The 21,165-nt window shown below is 38.0% G+C and overlaps 1 protein-coding gene and 1 long non-coding RNA gene across 3 annotated transcripts in view; one reads left to right on the plus strand and one right to left on the minus strand.

The window, feature by feature from the left end:
• Positions 1 to 9,936, plus strand: part of LOC112156865 — a 31,487-nt gene extending 21,551 nt beyond the window's left edge. The window contains exon 3 of the long non-coding RNA XR_002921061.2: positions 9,449 to 9,936. This is a non-coding gene — a long non-coding RNA (uncharacterized LOC112156865). The remainder of the gene's footprint in view (positions 1 to 9,448) is intronic.
• The window catches only part of LOC112156862 (four and a half LIM domains protein 2), a 24,067-nt gene continuing 2,902 nt past the window's right edge, over positions 1 to 21,165 (minus strand). Inside the window, exons 2-7 of one of the 2 annotated variants that reach the window (XM_036215020.1) lie at positions 12,427 to 12,547; positions 8,537 to 8,728; positions 7,323 to 7,497; positions 7,061 to 7,230; positions 3,559 to 3,745; positions 1 to 420 (exon numbers count right to left, since the gene is read on the minus strand). In XM_036215020.1, coding sequence (XP_036070913.1) covers positions 269 to 420; positions 3,559 to 3,745; positions 7,061 to 7,230; positions 7,323 to 7,497; positions 8,537 to 8,692 — 840 coding nt within the window. In that variant the 5' untranslated portion in view covers positions 8,693 to 8,728; positions 12,427 to 12,547 and the 3' untranslated portion in view covers positions 1 to 268. The remainder of the gene's footprint in view (positions 421 to 3,558; positions 3,746 to 7,060; positions 7,231 to 7,322; positions 7,498 to 8,536; positions 8,729 to 12,426; positions 12,548 to 21,165) is intronic. The other variant, XM_024289249.2, reaches the window with a different exon arrangement.

A 21,165-nucleotide genomic window follows, 5' to 3' on the forward strand; every position in this document is an offset into this window, starting at 1 on the left:
ATTGTCCTTCTAAATCTTTCATTAGATATTAATAAAGAGCAAATAATTACACACATTAGTCGTGTTTTATCAAACTGTATTAGATCAAAATACTGATTAGTAGAAATCGTGTGGTATGCATCAAAAACATCATCCTGTAGAGTGTATGTTCTCAGAAAAATTATATATGGGTGACAACTATTTCTTTATGTCAGTCGGGATTCAGTAGGATGTTACGGCATGCAAGGACTGGGATACATCATGCAGGTTCCTCTCTCGGCCAAAAAGCTCAGAGGTCTTTGCCACAGTCGGGACAGTAGATGTCTTCCTTGGACGTCAGGAAGCCTCGGCCGACCAGAGACGCTCCGCACTTTTTGCAGTTGAAGCAGTTGTTGTGCCACTGGCGCTCCTCAAAGGAGATGTACTTGCTGCCCCCCAGGCCTAAAATAAAAAACAGAAGTCTTATGATCACATTAATGCAATCAAAACCTGTAATTGACGGTGATTGGAGACGCGGAGGAAAGCACATGATCTCTGAAAAGCTAAGTCCACATTAAAAGTATCATTTTTATACTGACTTTAGACGGACTATGGCTTCAATCCCAGTAATGTCACAATTCTACATGTGATTAACTTGATTCAAGAAAGAGCACTTCTTTGTAAATGTTACCTAAAACAACCTTTTTCCGGCAAAAACATTTAAAATAATATTAGGAAGGATAATGTTTATTTGACGTTTTAACCCTAATGTTGTGTTCGGGTTAAAATTGACTCGTTTTCAAGTGTAGAAAATGTTTTTTTTTTTTTGGACCTGATCACAGTGTGAAACTAAAAATATCTATTGGTATGAGTTTTTATGTTACATTTTCTTTTAAAAACAAAAAATACAAAATTGAACTGTGTTTTGTTGTTTTTTTTTCTTTGTTTGTCTCATTTTGCTTTAAGCACCAATTGAACTGGTATACTAAGGACTTCAAATCAAACATTCTTGGTTTTTTTTTTTGGCCACAGGATAAGCAAAAGCCTCAAAAATAAACATCTTTTAGACTTTAATTAGAAAGTAAACAAATAATTTAAAACTGATTTTATTAATGGTGTTCGTAAAATGTAGATTTGTGTAGAAGTGTTTACTAATTTTGTTGCTAAGAACAAATACGCATTTTTCTTGTCCAAAAAAAAAACAAAAAAAAAACAAGGACAGCTTGTTTTGTCATGAGTAGCAACCATTGACTGTATATGAAGAACTGGACCGAGCGAGTGTGAGGTCACTCATAGAAAATGCCTTTACCTTTGGCTTCAGTGAAGTGAAGCCAATTCAGTCGAGATATGGACGTCGCCATGTTGGAACCAGACGACAGTGGTGAGTGGGAGTCAATGGTAGAATCCAAATTGCTTCCTTAAACTTTTGGCTCCTCCCTATTGCTCTAACTGTAGGAGCATTTGAAGCTGTAGTGGTGTCCAAAAGTGTTTTTTGTTTTTTTAAGGAGGAGCCGTAGCGACTCACGCCTGGCTATTCCTCTGCCATTAGGGTGATTAGCATCACCATGCTAGTCATGATGCTAATCGCGTCACAAGCATGCATTACTTTTTAACGTTTTAATACCAATGCTATGGCTGTGTCCGAATTCAGCCCAGTAATCACTATAGAGTGTGTTCGCCATTTTCTAGTTCTGTCCAAATCTACTAATTCCAAAATGGAGTGCACTCAAAATTTCCTAGAAGTCTTTGTGAAAAACTAGCATGCATCGATGGTCACTAGATTAGCAAATGTAGACCACAATGCATTGCGGTCGAACAATTTTGAACAAAAAAGCGTGTTTAAATGTAATATTTGAACAAACCATCTACATTTTCACCATCAGAACAGAGTGGAGTCATAAATAAGCGTTGTGAAATGTTTGTATTTATTTGATTTTTACTTTGGGAAATTGATAACGTTATATCCGGTGTTTAAAAAAACGAAAGAAAAGTCGTGAACATCGTGGTCGTATTACCTTTAAAATCCAGGGCACTATAGTCCGGCACTATAACCCCCCTCTAACCCCTAACTGCTAAGTATAGTGGGAATTCGGACACAACCTATGTGTTTTCCAAGCACTAGCAGCTATGCGCTAACGTAGCTAACGACCGGCGACTATTGATGACATCATCAAGTAGTAATGTCTGAATTTGAAGACACTATTTGTTCTATATCTCTCCGCTTGGAGGGATAAATGTACGGGTAGGGAGAAGTCGTGGGGGCTAGAACCAGGTCGGATTCTGCCTACGTTACTATGGAAACAACTGTCAAAAATCAGGAGTGAGCTTGTTCAAAGTCCACACCCCTTCCACTGAAAGCAGACTCGGGAGAATCTGCCAATCAAATGTGCTTTTACTGAGGCATCTGATTGGTCCGTTTATAACTTGAATAACTTGCGATTGCAAAAAAATATCCCCCCCCCTCAAAAAAAAAAAAAAAATAAGATCAGCAAGAAGTTGCTATTACTACGGTTATTTTGAAAAATCTCACTCCCAACTTGCCATGTATGGACACCTGGTTAGGGGCCCCCTCATGTCACTTTTGGACGTTTTGGGTGTCCCCAACTCGTCAACTCTTTTAAAGTGCCGGATGTTCCCATTAAATCACAGGTCCTGAATCCTCGGGACACAGTACCAGACGTGGAACCGGTACCAGGTTATGGGTTAGGGTCCGTCTGTCCGTGTCATGAGGGTTGGGGACCCCTGACTAGTGTGTGCATTTTTTTTCCTGTCTGTGGTCTAGTACCAAGCGACCCTCGAATGGGTACCGGTCCACAGCCTGGAGGTTGGTGACCCCTAATTTGATGAGAACATCCAGCACATCAAAAAAAAAAAAAGAATTGGGGACACCCAAAACATCAAAAAGGGACGTGAGGGGGCCCCAAACCATGTGTCCATATATGACGAATTAGGAGTGAGAATGTGTTGGACAAACAGAATGACTGACTGAGAAATAGCTGTTTATTTTTAACTTTTTATATAAATCTATGGGATTTTGGCTTCTGGGAGCCAGCTGGTACTTCCTGTTTGGAACTTTAGGCGGGAGGGAACACTCAGTCCAGTTCTCTTATACAGTAAACAGTAGCAACCCAACAGCTAAATGTACTAGTCATGAATCCTCAGGTTTTTTTTTAGCTTAAATGTTTAATGATACTTAGCTTTACCAAGGGAATCTGTATGAAGTTTTAATTTAAATATTAACGTAAAAATAATAAATAATAATATTTGTGTAGTGCTTTTAAACTTAAGTGGGAAAGCATTTACAAGCTTTCAGTTACCACCATAAGTTTACTGAGATATTAAAACAATGTCTTTGCTTATCATTTACTGCATATCCTATAGAACTAAAATTCCTAAAATTTTCTTAATATAAATGTCACTGGAGCTCTAAACTTCCAAAATCTGCTCTAAAATCACAAAAATATTACAGTTTTTCTTCAGAACCATCAAGAACTAAAACATGCTCGTGCATGGATGTATAGGTCCAGCAGCAAACTAAACAAATTCACAGAATTTATATAAAAAAAGCACAATAATTTTTTGTTGTCTTTTGTTTTTTACCACTGATTGGTTTGCTGCACGAGATGCATTTCTTGGCAAACAGGTTGCAGAAGCACTCCAGGCAGTAGGCGAAGTCATCACGAGAGGTGAACCGCCGGCCGGCCAGCTGTAGCTTACAACCAGTACAAACGAAGCACTCTTTGTGCCAGGGCTGGTCATGGTAGCTGATGCCTCCAGTGGTGATGGGCTGAAAAGGGGATGACAAAAAAGATTGGTTGGATTAGTTATATTCTAAGAAGGCTTGTTTTTTTTTTTTTTTTGTCCTTCGCTTCAGCAAGTCAGACTGTGTTTCACAATAAATAGTTTTCCTGACCCGATCCTCTGCATTTACCTGTACTTGGGACCAGCACATAGGAATGCTAGTGTCCCCATGTGGTTGCAGTAACTCACAGCACCTGGTTGTCCAATGAAACACAATGAGAAACTGGAAATGGTCTGGGACATCACTGACTGGATGATGATATACTGCAAGGGTGTTAACTCAATCACACAAGGGGCTAAAATCCAAAACACAGCTAAGGTCGGGGGACAAACAGGATAAACGTATATTGAACACTCTAAAACTACATTTTTAAAACTTTAATACTTTAACTTTTAAACATAATTATGATCTAGATATTTCGCATTACCTGTAGTGTGAATGCTGTAAGCTAAATTTGGCTGCTAAAGATGCTAGTACTGATAGCTGAAGAAGCAGAAATTGATAGCTAAAAATTTGAAGCTAATAGCTAAAAATGTTGAAGCTAATAGCTGAAAATGCTGAAGCTGATAGCCAGCTAAAAGTTAGCTTAATACCAAATTAGCCCAAAAAGCAATAAATAAATAAACAAACAAGACTTAGGTTAGCCAAAACAGCTGGCATGTAGCTGATAAAATAGCTAAACTTCAAATTAGCCTAACGTAGCCAAAACAGATAGTGTGTAAATTTTAACCTAACTTCAAAATTGCCTAATAAACTTTTTTAAAAGCCTAAATTAACCAGTTAGCATGTAGCTGAAATATTAGCTAAACTCAAAAATAGCCTAAAAAATCCGACATTAGCCAAACCAGGTAGCATGTGGCTGAAACATTTGCTAAACTCCAAAATAATCTAAAAAAAAAAGCCTAAAGAAGACAAAACAGCTATAGCCTGTGGCTGAAATATTAGCAAAACTCCAAAACAGCATAGAAATCTTAGTAAATGCCAAAATAGTCCAAAAGCTAGCAGAATGCCCATTTTTAAAACTTTAAAACCATAACTTTTTGAACATCTATGTATAATCAAAAGGAAGGAATATTTTTCTAGAATAAATCAACCTAAACAATAAACGACATTCAATATTTTACTCTCCATGAAAATATATTTAGTCAAATTTATACTAGTCAAAAATTAGTGGAAGATAACATCGGGCCATTAATAACAATAAATTAAACTAAAGTGATCTGGATGGCCGGATCCGGCCCCAGGGCCTTGACTTTGATACGTGATCTACAGTACCGCTTCATAACAATTAATTTTCAGTTGAAATGATGGACAAATGTCATCATCCGATCAATGATGTCCCGCACTGCCTACTTTTTCTTGTTTTTATTCACTGGGTTCTGTTGTTGTTGTTTTTTTTTTTTTTTTAGATTTTTTTATTTCTGTAAATTTCTCTTGCTTTCCATTTTTTTTTCTTTTTTAAAAGAAATTGTATTAAATGGCTCTAAGTTCTAAAATCAATTGAATATTTATTTATTTCATAGGGGAGATAACGCCCTTCAAAGTGTGCATTGTCAGAAATGAACAGACAACACTAAAGCCTGAACCGTCAGACCTCATCAGGCGTTATCCCTTACTAGTAAAATCCCAATAATGGCTGAACTGTTGAAAGCTAAATTACTATTATAAATAGGACTTAAGTATTACTGCACAAACTAATATGTTTTTTACGGAGTAAACTCTGAGGAAATTGTATTTTAATTTCTTGTGCAAATTATCAATTAAAAAATAACATGTTAGCTAACAAGCTAAACGCTACATTAACAGACAGTACATGGACTTTAATTGAGTCTTATTGTCTTCAATGACATTTGCTTTATGGCGTTAAATATTAATCTGTCAGAAAGTGTTTATCAATGTTCAACCTTAAATATTACAGATTTCAAAGACCCACTCCACTGAAAATATTGTTTTTTCGTGGGTTTTTAACATGTTTCTGTAGCACATTTTAAAAAGATATTTGCCTTCCGTTTTTTTTTTTTTTTTTTTATTGCTAAAAAACAAAGGAATGCTGGGATATCAACCAGGCTTACTTCCGCCCCAACATTCCAGCCCACAACCCGGAGGTGAATTTCTAATGAACTACTGCCACTCTGCAGAAAATATGTCTTAAAAAACAACAAGGGCTTTTTAAAAGTTTGGCTAAAACAGCATAATCATATTTAATGATTTTACAATAGAAGAAAAATAGTTGGAGTGCAACTTTTAAGTTTAAGAAACTGAAAACTAAAGTAGCAAAGTTTTACGTTTTATCACTTTATCCTGACTGGCTTTCTATCACGCTATTAATTTTAAAATAATTTTACTACCTCATATGTAACACTTTGAAATGTTTTAAAAATAAAAACGAGAATTCTACATGCTAGCCAACAACTTAGTTATCAAGTTTCACTTTTTAAATTAACTTACAGAAAAGAGTCAAAGTGCTTCTTAGCCTAATAAAAAAATAAAGTAGTATGTCTGTATTCTCCCAGTCACTATTCTTTCTAAATACACTTTTAGAAAACCATAAAGTAGCTAATGCTAAATGGGAACAAAATGGAAAAATTCTTAAATGTAGCTAGTTAAATACCTAACCTAATCTGATGAAAATTGTGTTTCTTGTGTTTTTAGCATCATTTTCCTCATGACAGAGGCCATATTTGAAAGAATTTAAGACTAAAACTGTGTTTCTGAACATTTATTCTTGCGCTAATGCTAACTTGTGGTTGTGAGGTGCTATAGGCTAGCGGGAGAGAGTCTAAAATAAAGGAATTCTGGGAAACTTTTTTGCCAACAGTCCCGCCCACAACTTAAAGGCAAATTTCTAATAAAGCAAAAAAATATTTTCTAAAAACATGTTTTTTCTTTTTTTTTTTTTTTTTTCAAATTTTGGTTAAAAACAGGCTAATCAAAGCTAAAAGACCACTGGAAACGATTTTACAAACATAGTTGCAGTGGGACTTTTATTGAAGCTACTGGCTGGGCAGTCTTAGGTTTTTAAAAATAGCATTTGTATCCTTTTGTAGGATTTGTTGCTGCTTCACTGATCAGCTCCTAACACCAGGAGACGTCTCTGACTCCTGCCTGCTTGGCCATCTGTTTTCTGTTTTCTGCTCAGACGCTTTATGCATCGAGCATGATTCGTCCTCCTTCTGTATCAGTAACTTTAACTCAGCACCTTCATCCTTATATTTTCAGAATCTGTCTTGAAAACAAATTTTTTTTAAGGAAAATGTTGCTAAATCTTACACTTTTATGTTATATATATATTTTTTTTACCTTCTTGCAGTGGACGCACTGCAGGGCAAACAGTCTCTCGTAGCAGGACATGCAGTAGTTATTGTTATCCTTCTTGACAAAGCTCTTGGTGCCAATGGTTTGCTGGCAGTGGTTGCAAATAAAGCAGTTCTCATGCCAACTGTTGCCCTTGTGCTCCATCTTCTTGGTGCCTGGTTGGTGTAAAGGTCAGAGAATTTCAAATAAATAAACCTCAAACTGGATAGAAATAACCGAATGTCTGGAGAGGGAGGAAGGAAGAAACCTGGCATTATGGTCTTCAGGCACGCATAGCACTTGGCGGAGTACTCATGGCAGTAGCAGTCGGTGCACATCAGCAGATCAGCTTTGGTGGCAAAGGGTCGATCCACCAGCGATCTGGTGCACTTGCTGCAGAGGAAGCAGTCGCTGTGCCAGTGACGGCTTTTGTACGAAAGATCCTGCGAACACAAGGACTTGAATCAAGACGTTGAGGAGACTGGTTGCTGTATCATTTCTGCTCAATTTAAAGTATCATAAGCAAAGAAAAAAAAATGGTAGTCATTGACTGTATATAGAGAACTGGACTAAATGACCCCTCCCCCCTCACATTCCAAATAGGAAGTACCAAATGGTTCCAAGAAGACTTCTATAGACAAATAAACTGCTATCCCTCAGTCAATCTATTTGTCAGAATTACCATTCTTGCTCTGGTATTTTTTTTTTTAGCATCTTTTTGCTAATCTTAATTTTTTGTATGATTTTTTTTTTTTCTTTCGCACAAATTACTAAAGTTATAAACTGACCAATCAGATGCCTCAGTATGCCTAGGTATGTGGGGCCCCCACCTCAAATGCTTGATTGACAGATTCTTCCAGTTGAACAAACGTACTCATTATTGGTATCGGTAGTTGCCATAGAAACGTTAACTCAGTCCGATTTGGACCAATCACTACCAACTGTCTCCAAATGACGGCGTCCGTACCACAGAAAAATGGCGACTGAATTAGCTTCATTTGACTGGAGCTAGAAGTAAGGTACTTTCTATAAGTGACGTCACACTTGCTCTGTCCAGTTCTCTATATACTGTCAATGGGTGCAGTGCAGCACACTTCACAACTTCTCCTCAGTGCGTCGTCAGGTGTCATTCTGTCCAAAGTGGAGAAAGTGGTTCATTTGACAGAACTAGAGGTCATGGGTATATCTTAGGATTACATTTCATGGTATGTGGCACTGATGTTTGGATTCCTATGAAAGATGAATCTGCATTTCTGGTGTGGGCAGCTTAACTCCTCGAGTAGAATAACCCCCATCTACCAATATTTTGGCTTTGGACTACTTTGCGCCTCCAACTTTCTGTTTGGTCACCCTTTACCTGAGTGGAGACACTCACCAGAATAACTGGACCATACTATACTGAGAAACGAGACTTTAAAATATTGTACTGGTGAAAAACGAACATTTGCTACATATGTTGACAAAGAAGCATGTGGGTTTCACCTTGCTGGTGCAGCTGATGAGCTTCTTACACACTTCACAGCTGTTGGAGTACAGTGCCTCGTAGCATGTGATGCAGTGTGGTTGTTCTTCCTTCAGGACATACTTTTGCCCGTATAGGGACTCTTGACACTCCGTGCAGTCATAGCGTTCAGACATTTTGAACCAAATGTCTTCACCAGAGCCCCCAGCTTTCTAAAGAGAAACACACACAAAAAATGCTTAAAATAATACATTTTCACTAAGTCTCCAAAGACATAATGGTCTTAATGGTCATAATAATCTATTGAGATCTATCTTGTTTTTCAGACATCCCTTTCTCCTAATTTTCAGGAAAGCTGGGAAATAAACAACTCAGTCTTGAGAACAGAGGTTGAGAAGTACTGGTCTAACCACATAATTAAAGCCATCACATGCACCATTTCATTAACCTCCCCAGGACACAGAGTAAATTCTAAAGAAACATAATTCAATACAACAAATTAGATGTCAGAGAGTCACAAATATTTCCCATACTTCTCCTTCAGTTTAGTAACAACTTTAAAGTCGTTTCATTCCTTTCAAAGTAGAGTAATTAGTTAAAAAGCAGGTGTAAGCAACTCATTTACCTCTACACCATAAAACCTAATGGCAAACGATTAACAACTTCCAGTGTGCGTGAAGCATCTTTCTCTTGGAAACTATTTTGAGAATAACTCAATTAGTCGGTCTACAAGAGCTACTTTTGCCAGTTCTTCTGAGTATCATCCCTTCATTCATTCACAAACGTGTAGCAATGCAGATAGTTTGGTCTGAAACTTCTATCTTGTGAATAAACTGTGGCAAAAATTTTTTTCACATTTCTAAGAAATGCTGTGAATCGAGTTTTAGGTACACTAGTTTAATTTGCAACATCCATTTTTCTTAAATTTTCAGGATCATGGGGTTACCGGAGACTGTCTCATCTACTGTAGGGCAAAGGTAGGGTACATCCTGGACAGGTCGCCATCCTGTCCCAGGACACGGAATCACTACCACACCCTGAGCTGTCAGAATCCAGTCATCAAGGGCCAACTGACTTGCCAATGAAACTCCTTGCTGGCCAAACACAACTGATCCAGATAATCAGATGAGACAGGATTTCTGGAAAACCAGCAGTAGGCCGGTCCTCGAGGCTTGGAGTTTGACACCCCTGCTTTAGAGTACACGATTAACCTATAAAGCATGTCTTTGGACTGTTGGAGGAAGACAGAGTACCTGGAGGAATCCAGGTACTCCTGGTTCAAACCATGGCCTTCTTGCTCTGTGCAATCCGTGATTCTGGATAAAATGTATTAAAAGTCATTGGTACCTAACTTATACTAAATATTGAGTGTCATTAATAATCCATGTCTCGTCTCTCCCTTCCACCGGCTCTAAATAGACACTCCTTACTTTCTCAATGACATTTAAACACCCTATTTTTTCTCACTATCTTAGTTTCTTGAATTTTTTTATATTTTGCAAACTACCCAATTGGTCTCCATGAGAACACCTGTAATGGGTGCCCATGGACGCCCACCTTGTCCCAGCCTGCGTGACTCGATGATCTGGATTGCTATGCAGGCTGGAGCTTTGTGCTCCTGGAATGGCTCTCAAATGCCAGACAGATTGAAGGGTAGTGGACAGACTAAGAGCAGTTCACTGGCCCTCCAGGTTGGGGGTTTGGCACAGGGCTAACCACCTGGTCCTAGAAAACTTAAATAGTTACGGAAACAATTTGCTGCCCTAAGCATCTCAAAGTGTAAAGGGCACTAAATAGAAAGTAATTCATAATATGTCCCTTGTCTACCTTCTACAGGCTCTAAATGAACAATTCATTCTTTTTCAGTGGCATTTAAACATCATCTTTTTTCTCACTACCGTAGTGTCTTCACCATTTTTGAATTTTCATAAACTACCCGACTCAAACAAAACACTCTCTCTATCATTCTTGGAAAAAGAAAAACCACTGGATCATCATTTACATCAACAAGGAGAGGAGTGTCTCTCAAAGTTGCGAACACCTCACATCTCCTCGTTAGGACTCATTTTGTTAGGATACAATAGACATTCAACACACTTGTTCACTGTTTTGGCCCTTCCCATCAAGGAAGGTTGGCAAACAGTTTTACGCCAGATGCCTGTCCTGATACGACCCTTCATTTTTTGGGGGAAGTGGCACAAGGAGATCCTGACTCGGGCTAACTCGGGCCTCTGTGGCTACATAGTTGGACAGTAGTCTTAAGGGTCTTACCTAAGGACCCACACAGCATTAAACTCATTGAACCCCCTGGTAAGTGAACCCTGGTTTACCAGCCAGTTGAGTCATTCAGCTTCTATATTCATTCACAACGCATTCTCATCCCCAAGTCATCAGATATTGACTTTTGGTTAAGGGCCCCTCCACGTCACTTTTTGAAGTTTTGGGTGTCCCCAAGTCATGGTTTTTGATGTGCTGGCTGTTCATAAAATCAAAGATCCATAACTCTCAAGACAAGGTATCTGATGTGGACTGGTCCTTGGGACGCATCCGGTACCAGTTCTCAAACCCGGTACCCATGGGCGGCCGTGGTGCAGCGGTAGGGCAGTCAACTCCTGATCGGAAGCGAGCGGGTTCGACTCCCGTCTTGCCCGCCCATGTGTCGAAGTGTCCTTGGGCAAGACACTGAACCCCGAATTGCCTCTGGTGGGAGGTTGGCGCCAGTGTTCGGCAGTGGAGCCACCACCAGTGTGTGAATGTGTGTGAATGGGTGAATCTGGCTGTGACTGTGAAGCGCTTTGGGCCCTCGAAGGAGGGTAGAAAGCACTGTACAAGTATACGCCATTTACCATTTACCCTAACACAGCACTGGATGAGAACCGGACAGTACCGGTATGGGGTAAGGGTACCGATGTGCTCCACATCCCCTGGAATTGACCAGTTAAGGTTCACGTCATGGAGGTTGGGCACTTGTGTTCATTCATTCATCTTCTTGGCTGCTTTGTTCCTTTCAGGGTCGCGGGGGTACCGTAGCCTAACCCAGGTACTGATGGGCGAAGGCAGGGTTTACCCTGGACAGGTCACCAGTCTGTCGCAGTGGGGACTCGTGTTTTGATACGAAAAGCCAGCGTACACCAAACACACCCAAAACATCAATTTTTGACACGTAGTGATCCTTAACCAAACATCAATATGCGACAAGTTGGGACTGGGAGTGAGAATGTGTTGACATTCAACACACTAAACAGGGGAAATACCTAAACTTTTAGGAACTTTAAGATTTTGAGAAATACCATGCATAAACGTATACCACAGTGGATCACTCCCCCTGTTTCCCCCAACATATAGAGTATAGAGCACTTTCACCAACACAGTCACCACTTACAAGTACCCTAAATGGACTTTTCTATTGAAAGACAACTTTAAACCCCAGTGACCCTCAGGGTCCGAAATTGCCTTTCACTCAAAAATTCCCGGTTTTCTAGAAACTTTTGTCCTGATGACTACTTTGATCAGGCGTCCAGCCAATCTGAACCTGCATGGACAGCTGTGGTTGAAAACGGACAGTAGAATCACAGTAGGAATTTGTTCAAACCTCAAATGTATCCTATACGTATTTCCAAAAGCTTTAGCAAGTCTTTGATAATCCTTTATAAATTCCACGACTATAACCTTGTAGTATTTGGTGTACTACTCTGTGCCACGCATTTAAATAAACTAGTTTAAGACGATTTATTTTTTGTAAAAAAAAGTAAAATAAAGTAAAGTAGATTTTTCTCTATTAGGAAATTCACCCATTAATTTAATTAACCAAGTAAGTAAACTGAAAACCAGTTCTCGATACATTGATAATCTGGACCTATCCATGTTTTTGGGCCGTAGAAGTAAGAAGTAGAAAAGTTGAAAGTCTTACCTGAGCCGCCTGCTCTCAGACTGAGACCAGAAGATTCCAGTGCGTAATGTAATCCATTGGCTTTATTCAATTTGACTAAAATGTGACCCAGAAGGCCAGAGGGTGGAGACGGTGGTATGATCTGTGGGGGAAGTTCCGTTTAAAATTATCTATTCTTCCAGTTTCCAAAACCCACTTTATTGCTGCTTAGGGTCACGGGAGTGGTAGAGTTTACCGAACCAGTGGATAGTTTGACGGTTTGACAGTCCATCAGAGACAAAAAACTCACTTTATGAGTTTAAGGTACACTTATCACTGTTTCTGGAGGAAAAATTTCTAGATCTTAAAAGTCTGTACTGGTTTCTACCACATGTTTTGAATGTCACATTTAAATTGCAGTATTTCTGCAAACCTTTCTTTGTTTGGAACTCTTTCAAGCAGCTTCAGCTCTGAATCCAATTTTAAAGATATTTTACATCTTTGTGCAACAACACTGACCTCTAACTTGGAAACATCTACAAGCGATTGTCTAAGACTGGCAAACAGAAATCAACGACTATTGGTCATTATTCTAAAGTTGGTTACTGAAACACAAAAATAATTCTAGTAGATCTGGTACAACTGAAATGTAAACAACGTAAAGAGCAATAACTTGTAAAAACGTGCTTCAAAAGTCAGTGACAAAATATTCATTAATTTATTTAGAAACTTCAAAGGAGACTTTTCTGTGGTTGTTGTCTAATTGAACAATATATTCATCTCCAGTGTTAGGATTCTTTCTATGGGGTTAAGATATACTATCCATCCATCCATCTTCTTGGCCGCTGTGTCCCTTTCGGGGTCGCGGGGGTGCCGGAGCCTATCCCGGCTACTGATGGGCGAAGGCGGGGTACACCCTGGACAGGTCACCAGTCTGTCGCAGGGCCTCAATCACACACACATCCACTCTCACATTCACACCTAGGGGCAATTTAGAGTCACCAATTAACCTATGAAGCATGTTTTTGGATGGTGGGAGGAAGCCGGAGTCCCCGGTGAAGACCCACGCATGCACGGGGAGAACATGCAAACTCCACACAGAAAGGTCCCAGCCGGGATTCGAACCGGGGCCTTCTCGCTGTGAGGCGAGAGCGCTAACCACTGCGCCACAGTGCAGCCCGTTAAGATATACCGGTATGTCAAATAGAAACGTTCGCATAAAAACGAAATAATACACTAAGTGGACTCAAATTCCCCAAGCAGAAGTCACGGACCCAGCAGCAGGTGCCATGGCAGGACGGCTGGGTCAGACAAGGCGTCTCAGTCTCGATTCTAATCGTCGCCAAGATAGTTTCAACAAATAAATGTCCCTGGTATGGGATCCGTACCATTCTAAAGAGCTCTACTCTGTTTTATTTAGTACAGCTTAACCCTTGTGCTCTCTTATGGGGTCTAGATGACCCCACCCTTACATTGAGGTGCTAGCCCTTCCAGGACAAAGGTGGACAAGACTTCACGTCTATCATTGGACACCAGTAAAGATTGACAATCATTGGAAAAAAAAGTTCAGCGCACTGTCTTGTGGGGTCCAGATGACCCAACTTTTAATTTAAACAAGCCAAAGAGAGCGGAAGGGTTAATGCACCCCCTTTGTTTTATTGATGTTCCGGGAATTGATATATATGCCTGAGATCCTGTGACGTACTTTGAAGAGTAAGAAAACAGAGTAAATGTTGTTCTCCAGACAAGGGAAAGTCAAAACAGATGTAAAACGCAGAAATACATATTGTTTTCATATTTTGTTGAACAAGTTGTGCACAAAGTTTTCACTTGTGCACTATTTAAAAGTAATCTTACCCCATATACTACCCCCAATCTACAGTTAGGTGTTATAACAGCGTTTCATGTCGTTGTTGAACTTTTGGCACGTTCTGTCAGGAGTCACCATAAAATATCACTGATCCACACATTTGGTTTGGCAGAGAGTTTTACGCCGAATGCCATTCTCTGGGAGATCCAGGGTTGGAGCCCCCCCTTGTGGCTGGATAGAAGGTTCTAGATCAGGGGTGCCCAAACTTTTTTGCTTAAAGAGCCAAAATCGAAATGGGATTCCGGTCCATGGGCCAAATACAATATTTTTTTTGCATATCATGTAATAAAAGGAGAAAATAAAGAATATGGTTTCATTTATTGGTTTATATTCCATATTTATTACGGTAACACACATTCGTAAGAATAAAAAGTAAATGAATTTTTTCTTTGAAACCTTTATTGAAAAACAAGAGCAAGCTAAAACAAACTTTCTTCCAATGAAAACAGCAGACTGGGATCCTAATGAGAGACGTGAAGTTTGGTTTTTGATTTTATCCGTTTGCCACTGCCGTTGTCGCTCCACTTTGGCTAGGTGAAAAAGGCCGCTAAAAGCATCGGAAGAGACCGTGAAGGCTACTGGGAATTTCTAATGCACACAAAAAAAGCCCAGGGCTGACTCACTTGGGGGATGTTTCATTCATATCAGCTGGCAAATAAAGTACTAACAGCGCCACCCGAAGGCCAAAAGTATATAACAGCTGTAGAGTTTTGGAACACCAGGGAGAATCAATGGGAAATGGCCAGGTAACGCTTCCACAGCCGCCACTTGGCGTGCCAGAGGATAACTTTTGGCGGGCCAAATTCGGCCCCACTTTGGGCACCAATGCTCTAGATTGAGGTCATTGCGCCTCTATGACCCTATGTTAGAAGTTTTAATAACTGTCTCCAAACACAGGTCTTTGTCCTCCTTTGGGTTTGGAGTAAATTAAGCCAAATTAGCTGAAGCCAAGATTTTTCAAAACAAGAAAGTCTTGATTTGTTGATTTGAACTCCACAACAGTGTCTGTTTGGTGTCCTCAGAACCATAAAAACTACATTAACAACAAAAATTAGTTGTTAATGTAACAATTACATAGGAAAAGTGTGATTTTTGTGTGTGTTGTTGCATTTCTTCACACTCACAAACCTATGACAAAAGCCCATAGTTGTTTAGACCCATGACCTTTGCCGACCTCTGTCAATTTCAATACTTGATGGCGTAAAAACATTGAGGTCGCGGTGCTATCTATTTGGAAAAAAAAAATCCCCCTTTTCCATCACAGGTCTATTTGAGGCTCAAAGAGATAGTTGATTCCCAAACTTTGCAAGGAAGTCAGTTTATGGTGAAAATGTTCCAAATCTAATAAGGAGATCAGATGACAACACTGCAAGTCCCACTCTGACAAACATGTCTCTATTTCCTCCTACTTGTCTTTCCTCTCGATTTTCACAAGCTAAGCTGTATCCAATTAGCACATCATCTAACAGCTAAAAGACTAAAAATAATAAATGTGGTTTGGATTAGTTTCTTTGTAAAAATAAAAATTAGTGAGGCAACTATGGAGAGAAAATAGTCTCAATGGAGCAATTCTTGACTTGTCTTGGATTTGTGTGTGTTTGTGTTATACTTGACTTGCAACTCATACAATAAATACATTTTGTGCATAACTGTGTGTACTTTTGATTGTGTACTCCCATGTACACTCAAACATCAAAGACTTAAGAATACAAAATAAAATTTACACACGAATGCAGCTTAAAGCTAACTACAAATTGTAAATAGATTCTTCGTATACAAATTTTTAAATAATGCACACCAGTTTCTTAATACACACACACAAAAACACATCAGAGTTTCAAATGCACGAAGGCTTGTGACACTTTTCACGTCTTCAGATTTGTTTAAAGATGATGCATTTAAATGCTGCTAGAATGCTGGGTCATCAGAGTTTTGTATTAGCCACTTTAAGCTTAGATTATATATATATATTTATTATGTATCTAGTAAAAAATTAAATTTAAACTTGATATTTTCCCAAATTTTTCTTAAACAGATACGCCACAATAATTAGAAAGAAAAAAAAAAGTAAAAATCCAAATACGCGTTTTTAAAATATTTTGTGGTTGGGGACCAGAGCTCTGGGATGAGCTCTGAACTGGAGTCAGGGGTGACACTGCTGGGAGGGAGCGATGTGTTCTTGAAAACTTTTTTTAAAAATTGTTAGTGTCGTGTAAGCTAGTGAAATTTCCAAGTTGTGGATGTATAAACTGTATTTTGTTTTTACATGCTTTTGATATTTGAGGGTACATGTGAATACACATTGCAAGTACACATAGTTAATGTGTATTGTTTGAGTTATAAGTATTACACACAACTCCAAAGTTACACACAAACAGACACAAGTTACAAATCAAGTATTACGCACATCCACCTCCATTGAGACTATTTTCTCTCCATATTTAGCCGTATCTCTGCTTAGAAATTCCCAAGTAGCTTCCATCTATCCATTTCCCTCTGGTGTCTTTCTGGGAAATGGGATACAGGAGCAAGAATGTTCAGATGTCCCTTAACCCATGTCACCTCAAGTTCTTCCAAAAATATATTAAATGTTGAAGTTAGCCAGTTAACATCAAAGTCCCTCTCCAAATGCATATTTTTGTCTATTGAGAATGTTTTCCCAGTGGTCTTTTAGTGATGTTTAATTTTTGATTTTTAGCCAAAATAAAAAATCCTGTGTATTTTTATAATGCATTTTCTGCATTAAAAATTCACCTCTGAGTTATTGTAGGCACTGTTGGTGCTGAAGTAAGTCTCTACTAATTTCCCATCAGCCCTTTGTTTTATGATAAGCGTGTTTGAGACCACCCAGACATCACATGACCGCTGTCATGAAAGTATCGTGACAAAGACGCGTGCAAGGCGCCAACCTTGGTGAGCGCAGCTAGAAATTTGGTAAAGCGCTGACTGCAAGCTGCCTTAAAGACTACAAATCAATGCATTGTGGGAACGGTGACAGTTCTTGTAGTTTGACGTGAATCTGATCACAAATGATAAATAAAGAAATTCTGGGAATTTTGTATCTCTTTCTGGAAAGTAGTGAGTTACTGACAAAAAAATAAACAATATTGCTATTTATAGAAATAGTTGTAGTCATTGAAATCAATATATCTCAGATTATTTCATCATTAGAACTTATTTTGCTTGAAAGATTTTTTTTTTCTACTGAATCATTTTGGTTTTAATGCTAATCATCAGACAGACATTAGCTTTTATGCAACAAAAGGAACTCATGAGTACTTAAATCATAAATCATCTGTGGTTATGTGTTTTATTGTTGCCTTTAAAAGTTAATTTGAATTTCAATTTGATTTATTTTTCTGAGACAGTGAACTTTAAATTAACCCAGCAGCTTTTTTTTTTTTTTATCTGTTATCCCCAGACAGAAGTTAAAAAATAACAGACATAAAAGCACACATCACACTAAAGGGAAGAGAAAAATAAAGATTGAATTGAACATTAAGAATAACTCCATCTTCCTGTTCTGGTTCAGTCTCGCTGCAGCTCAGCGTTCACCTTCATCTCAGGCGCCTTTCCCCTCCCCCGCCCGCAGCCGTCTGGATCATCAACGTCAAAAACGTCAAAAAACAATATTGGAGCTGTCCAGCTGTACAGTTTTGAGCCAAATTACAGCACGGAACTAACCCTTTATTGGTATCCCAGCATTCCTTTGTTGATACTCTTTCCTACTAGCTTACAGCACCTCACAAGCCCTAGCTAACATTAGCGAAGCAAATAAAATAAAAAAAACAACAAGCAATATTTGAGCTATCCAGCCGGAGAATTTTGAGCCAGATGACAGTTTGGACGTAAACATAGATATCCCATCATTCCTTCATTTACATTCTCTCCTGCTAGCTTATAGCACATCAAAGGCCCCAGCTAACATCAGTGTAGCAAATAAAATAAAATTAAAAAACGATAAGCAATATTGGAGCTATCCAGCCGTATAATTTTGAGCCAGATGACAGCACAGAAGTAACCCCACGTTTATATCCCAGCATTCCTTTGGTTACACTCTCTCCTGCTAGCTTACTGCACCTCACAAGTCAAGCTAACATTAGCGTAGCAAAAACAAACAAAAAAGGGGGGTGGGGGAGGGGGGGGGGCAATATTGGAGCTAGCCAGCCATACAGTTTCGAGCCAGATGACAGCATGAAAGTAACCAAATGTTGATATCCCAGCATTCCTTCTTTAACACTCTCTCCTGCTAGCTTAAAGCGCCTCACAAGCCCTAGCTAACATTGGCGTAAGAATATAGACTCAGACACAGTTTTTATCTTAAATTATTTTTTAAATGTCTCCCATCATGAGAACAATGCGACAAAAACGTGCTAAAAACACAGTACTCCTGAATTGATGATGCTAAAGACCCTCCAGTGCAACGTTTGTGTCTTTAAAAGAAAAAAAACAGGCTTTAGTCTGATCAATTAGAATAATGAAAGAGACCCAGACCTCCTGACAAACATCTGACTCCTGCGAGCTTAGTTAGAGCATATTAACTCAATTATCAGTCAATTTCCACAATTACATTCCTTCCTCTGAGCAGCTTGACAGACGAAGGGAATGTCACTCACACAAGAGAGACTGTGTTATATAGATTTACGATGAACACGAGGAACGCAAACAAGCGGAGTCACAAGATGACTACAAGTGGAAACGATGAGTGTAAAAGAAAAAGTATGCAGTCATATTTTGTAAATATATATATATATATATATCAGGCACTATTATCTTCCTTTGTCTAAGAATGCTAATGGAGTCAAACTTAAAACTCAATCATGATTCCTCTTTTGCCTTCACCGTTTAACCATTACAGCATCAAGTCAGTGTTTTCCAAGGTATTGAGGGATTGTGGAAACTTTGACATCATGTCTGGAACTACTTCAACTTTACAATTAGAACACCCTTCCAAGAAAACCAACATTTTTATTTGTTACTCATGTTCTGGGGCTGTGGAAGACATTTTAGGTTACTTGGAATTCCCTTGTCTTTCAAGGTCTTACTATTGCGTCAGTTTCACCAAAACAAATAAAAAAAATTATAATAATAATTTGGGAAAATATTATCTAAATGGATTAGGTTAAAAGCGAACTTTTAGGAAATTAAAACTTAATTTGAAAAAAAAAAGAATAATCAGTAAAGCACGGTGGTGGTAGTGTGATGTTTAAAACTCCAATTCAATTCAAAGAATTCAGGAAAAAAATCGGCACAAAAAGACAAAAAAAACTAAAACAAAAGTTAGAAAGAATAAACAACAGTTTCAATGTTTGATTTAGTTTTGGAAACTGCCAACAGAACGTGGCTTTTTTCAGATTAAACCGAACATATATTAAATCAATTATATTTAAAAAATGACTTTGTTTTTCATTCTTCTGTGACCTTAAAACTCAATTGTTGGAGCTAATAAATCCAACTGGAGTGTAGGGGTTTAACCCAATAAATGAGAAAACAGTAACAAATCAAGCAGGCATGAACAAATATGTTTAGTTTATGTCCAGAGTGAAGCGAACTGTCAGAGCGGACAGATCCAAGAGAACAAACGTGTCCTTAACCTCCAACCCATCAGCTGACCGGCTCCGTTCAGCCTAAGCACCATATGTCCTTCATTTTCAACTTAAGTCCTCCCTCAGAGACTCCTTGTTCTAAACAAATCCAATGACAAAGATGAAATTGGGTTACGCTGAAAATGTACAGATTTATTATACTAATTTTTATCTGGGAGCCAGATTCTTTAAGAGATTTGCCATAGTATTTGATTTACTGCTCTGATTTGAGAGATTTGAACACAGATGACTATTGTCTGTTGTCTTCAAAGCATTTCTCTGGATCACAATGATTTATAATTTAAACAAGTTTGGAGAGAACCTATTAATTGCTTAAGGGGGGTTTATGAAACTCCTAAAGGTTAAAATGAGAATTTATATGTAAAAACAAATTAGTTAAGGACCAAAAATCAATCTTAAGCAGAAACAAAGAACTAGAGTAGAGTTCACAAGCCATAAACTTGAAAAACATTCTCATTTTATCTCCAAAAGATGTTAAACTCTGAGGCCCTCTAGTGGATCAAATATAAAACTACAAGTTAAGTCAAAACTTTTTGCATTTAAAATGTTTATTTGTTTTAACTCCTATATATAAATAAAAATATATTTTATTATTACATTAAATATTGATATAAGGGTTAAGGTAAAAAAATATTTGATTATTTATTATAAGTTATATATTAAAAAAAAAAACAGTCCTGTATGTCTGCTTTAAAAAAAGATTTTGACCATACAATCAAAAAGGAAAAGAAATATCAAGTAAAAAAAATCATAATTTATTAGTGATTAAAGTTTTTCTGATTATTTCCAGTGATTCTTACATTTTGAGAAAGTCTAAATATGTCATTAAGTCATTTGAGTGATTTAGTGAAACATTTCAAGGTCTTTAAAAATAGATTCCCATATTTTTTTGATGAATTCAAAGACAAAACTTAAGAAATAAAAAAAATAAAAAAATTTAAGGAGCAACATTTCTGAATTTGACTCAAAAACAGACGAAATGAAATATTAAAAACATTCATTTGTGATATTGTGGAAATATATTTTACTCTGAGGTTATGGGGTTCTTACGTTAATTCAATAAAATAATCTCTTGTTTTTGTGCGCATTTTTATTAAATTAGTTTGCTAGTCTTGTGAGGGAAATAGCAAGATAGCTCATAAACTTTGGAATAATTTTAAATGTGGTCTAAACTATTGACAAAAGTGACCTCTATTGCACATAAAAAGTCTATTTGAAAAACGTCCTCATTAATTTGGAATATGTGGTAAACACATTAATAATAATATGAAGTTATGTACATAACTAATGGAAGCAACACATTTT

Source organism: Oryzias melastigma, linkage group LG2 (assembly GCF_002922805.2).
Source record: "Oryzias melastigma strain HK-1 linkage group LG2, ASM292280v2, whole genome shotgun sequence".
Classification (NCBI taxonomy): Eukaryota; Metazoa; Chordata; class Actinopteri; order Beloniformes; family Adrianichthyidae; genus Oryzias; species Oryzias melastigma.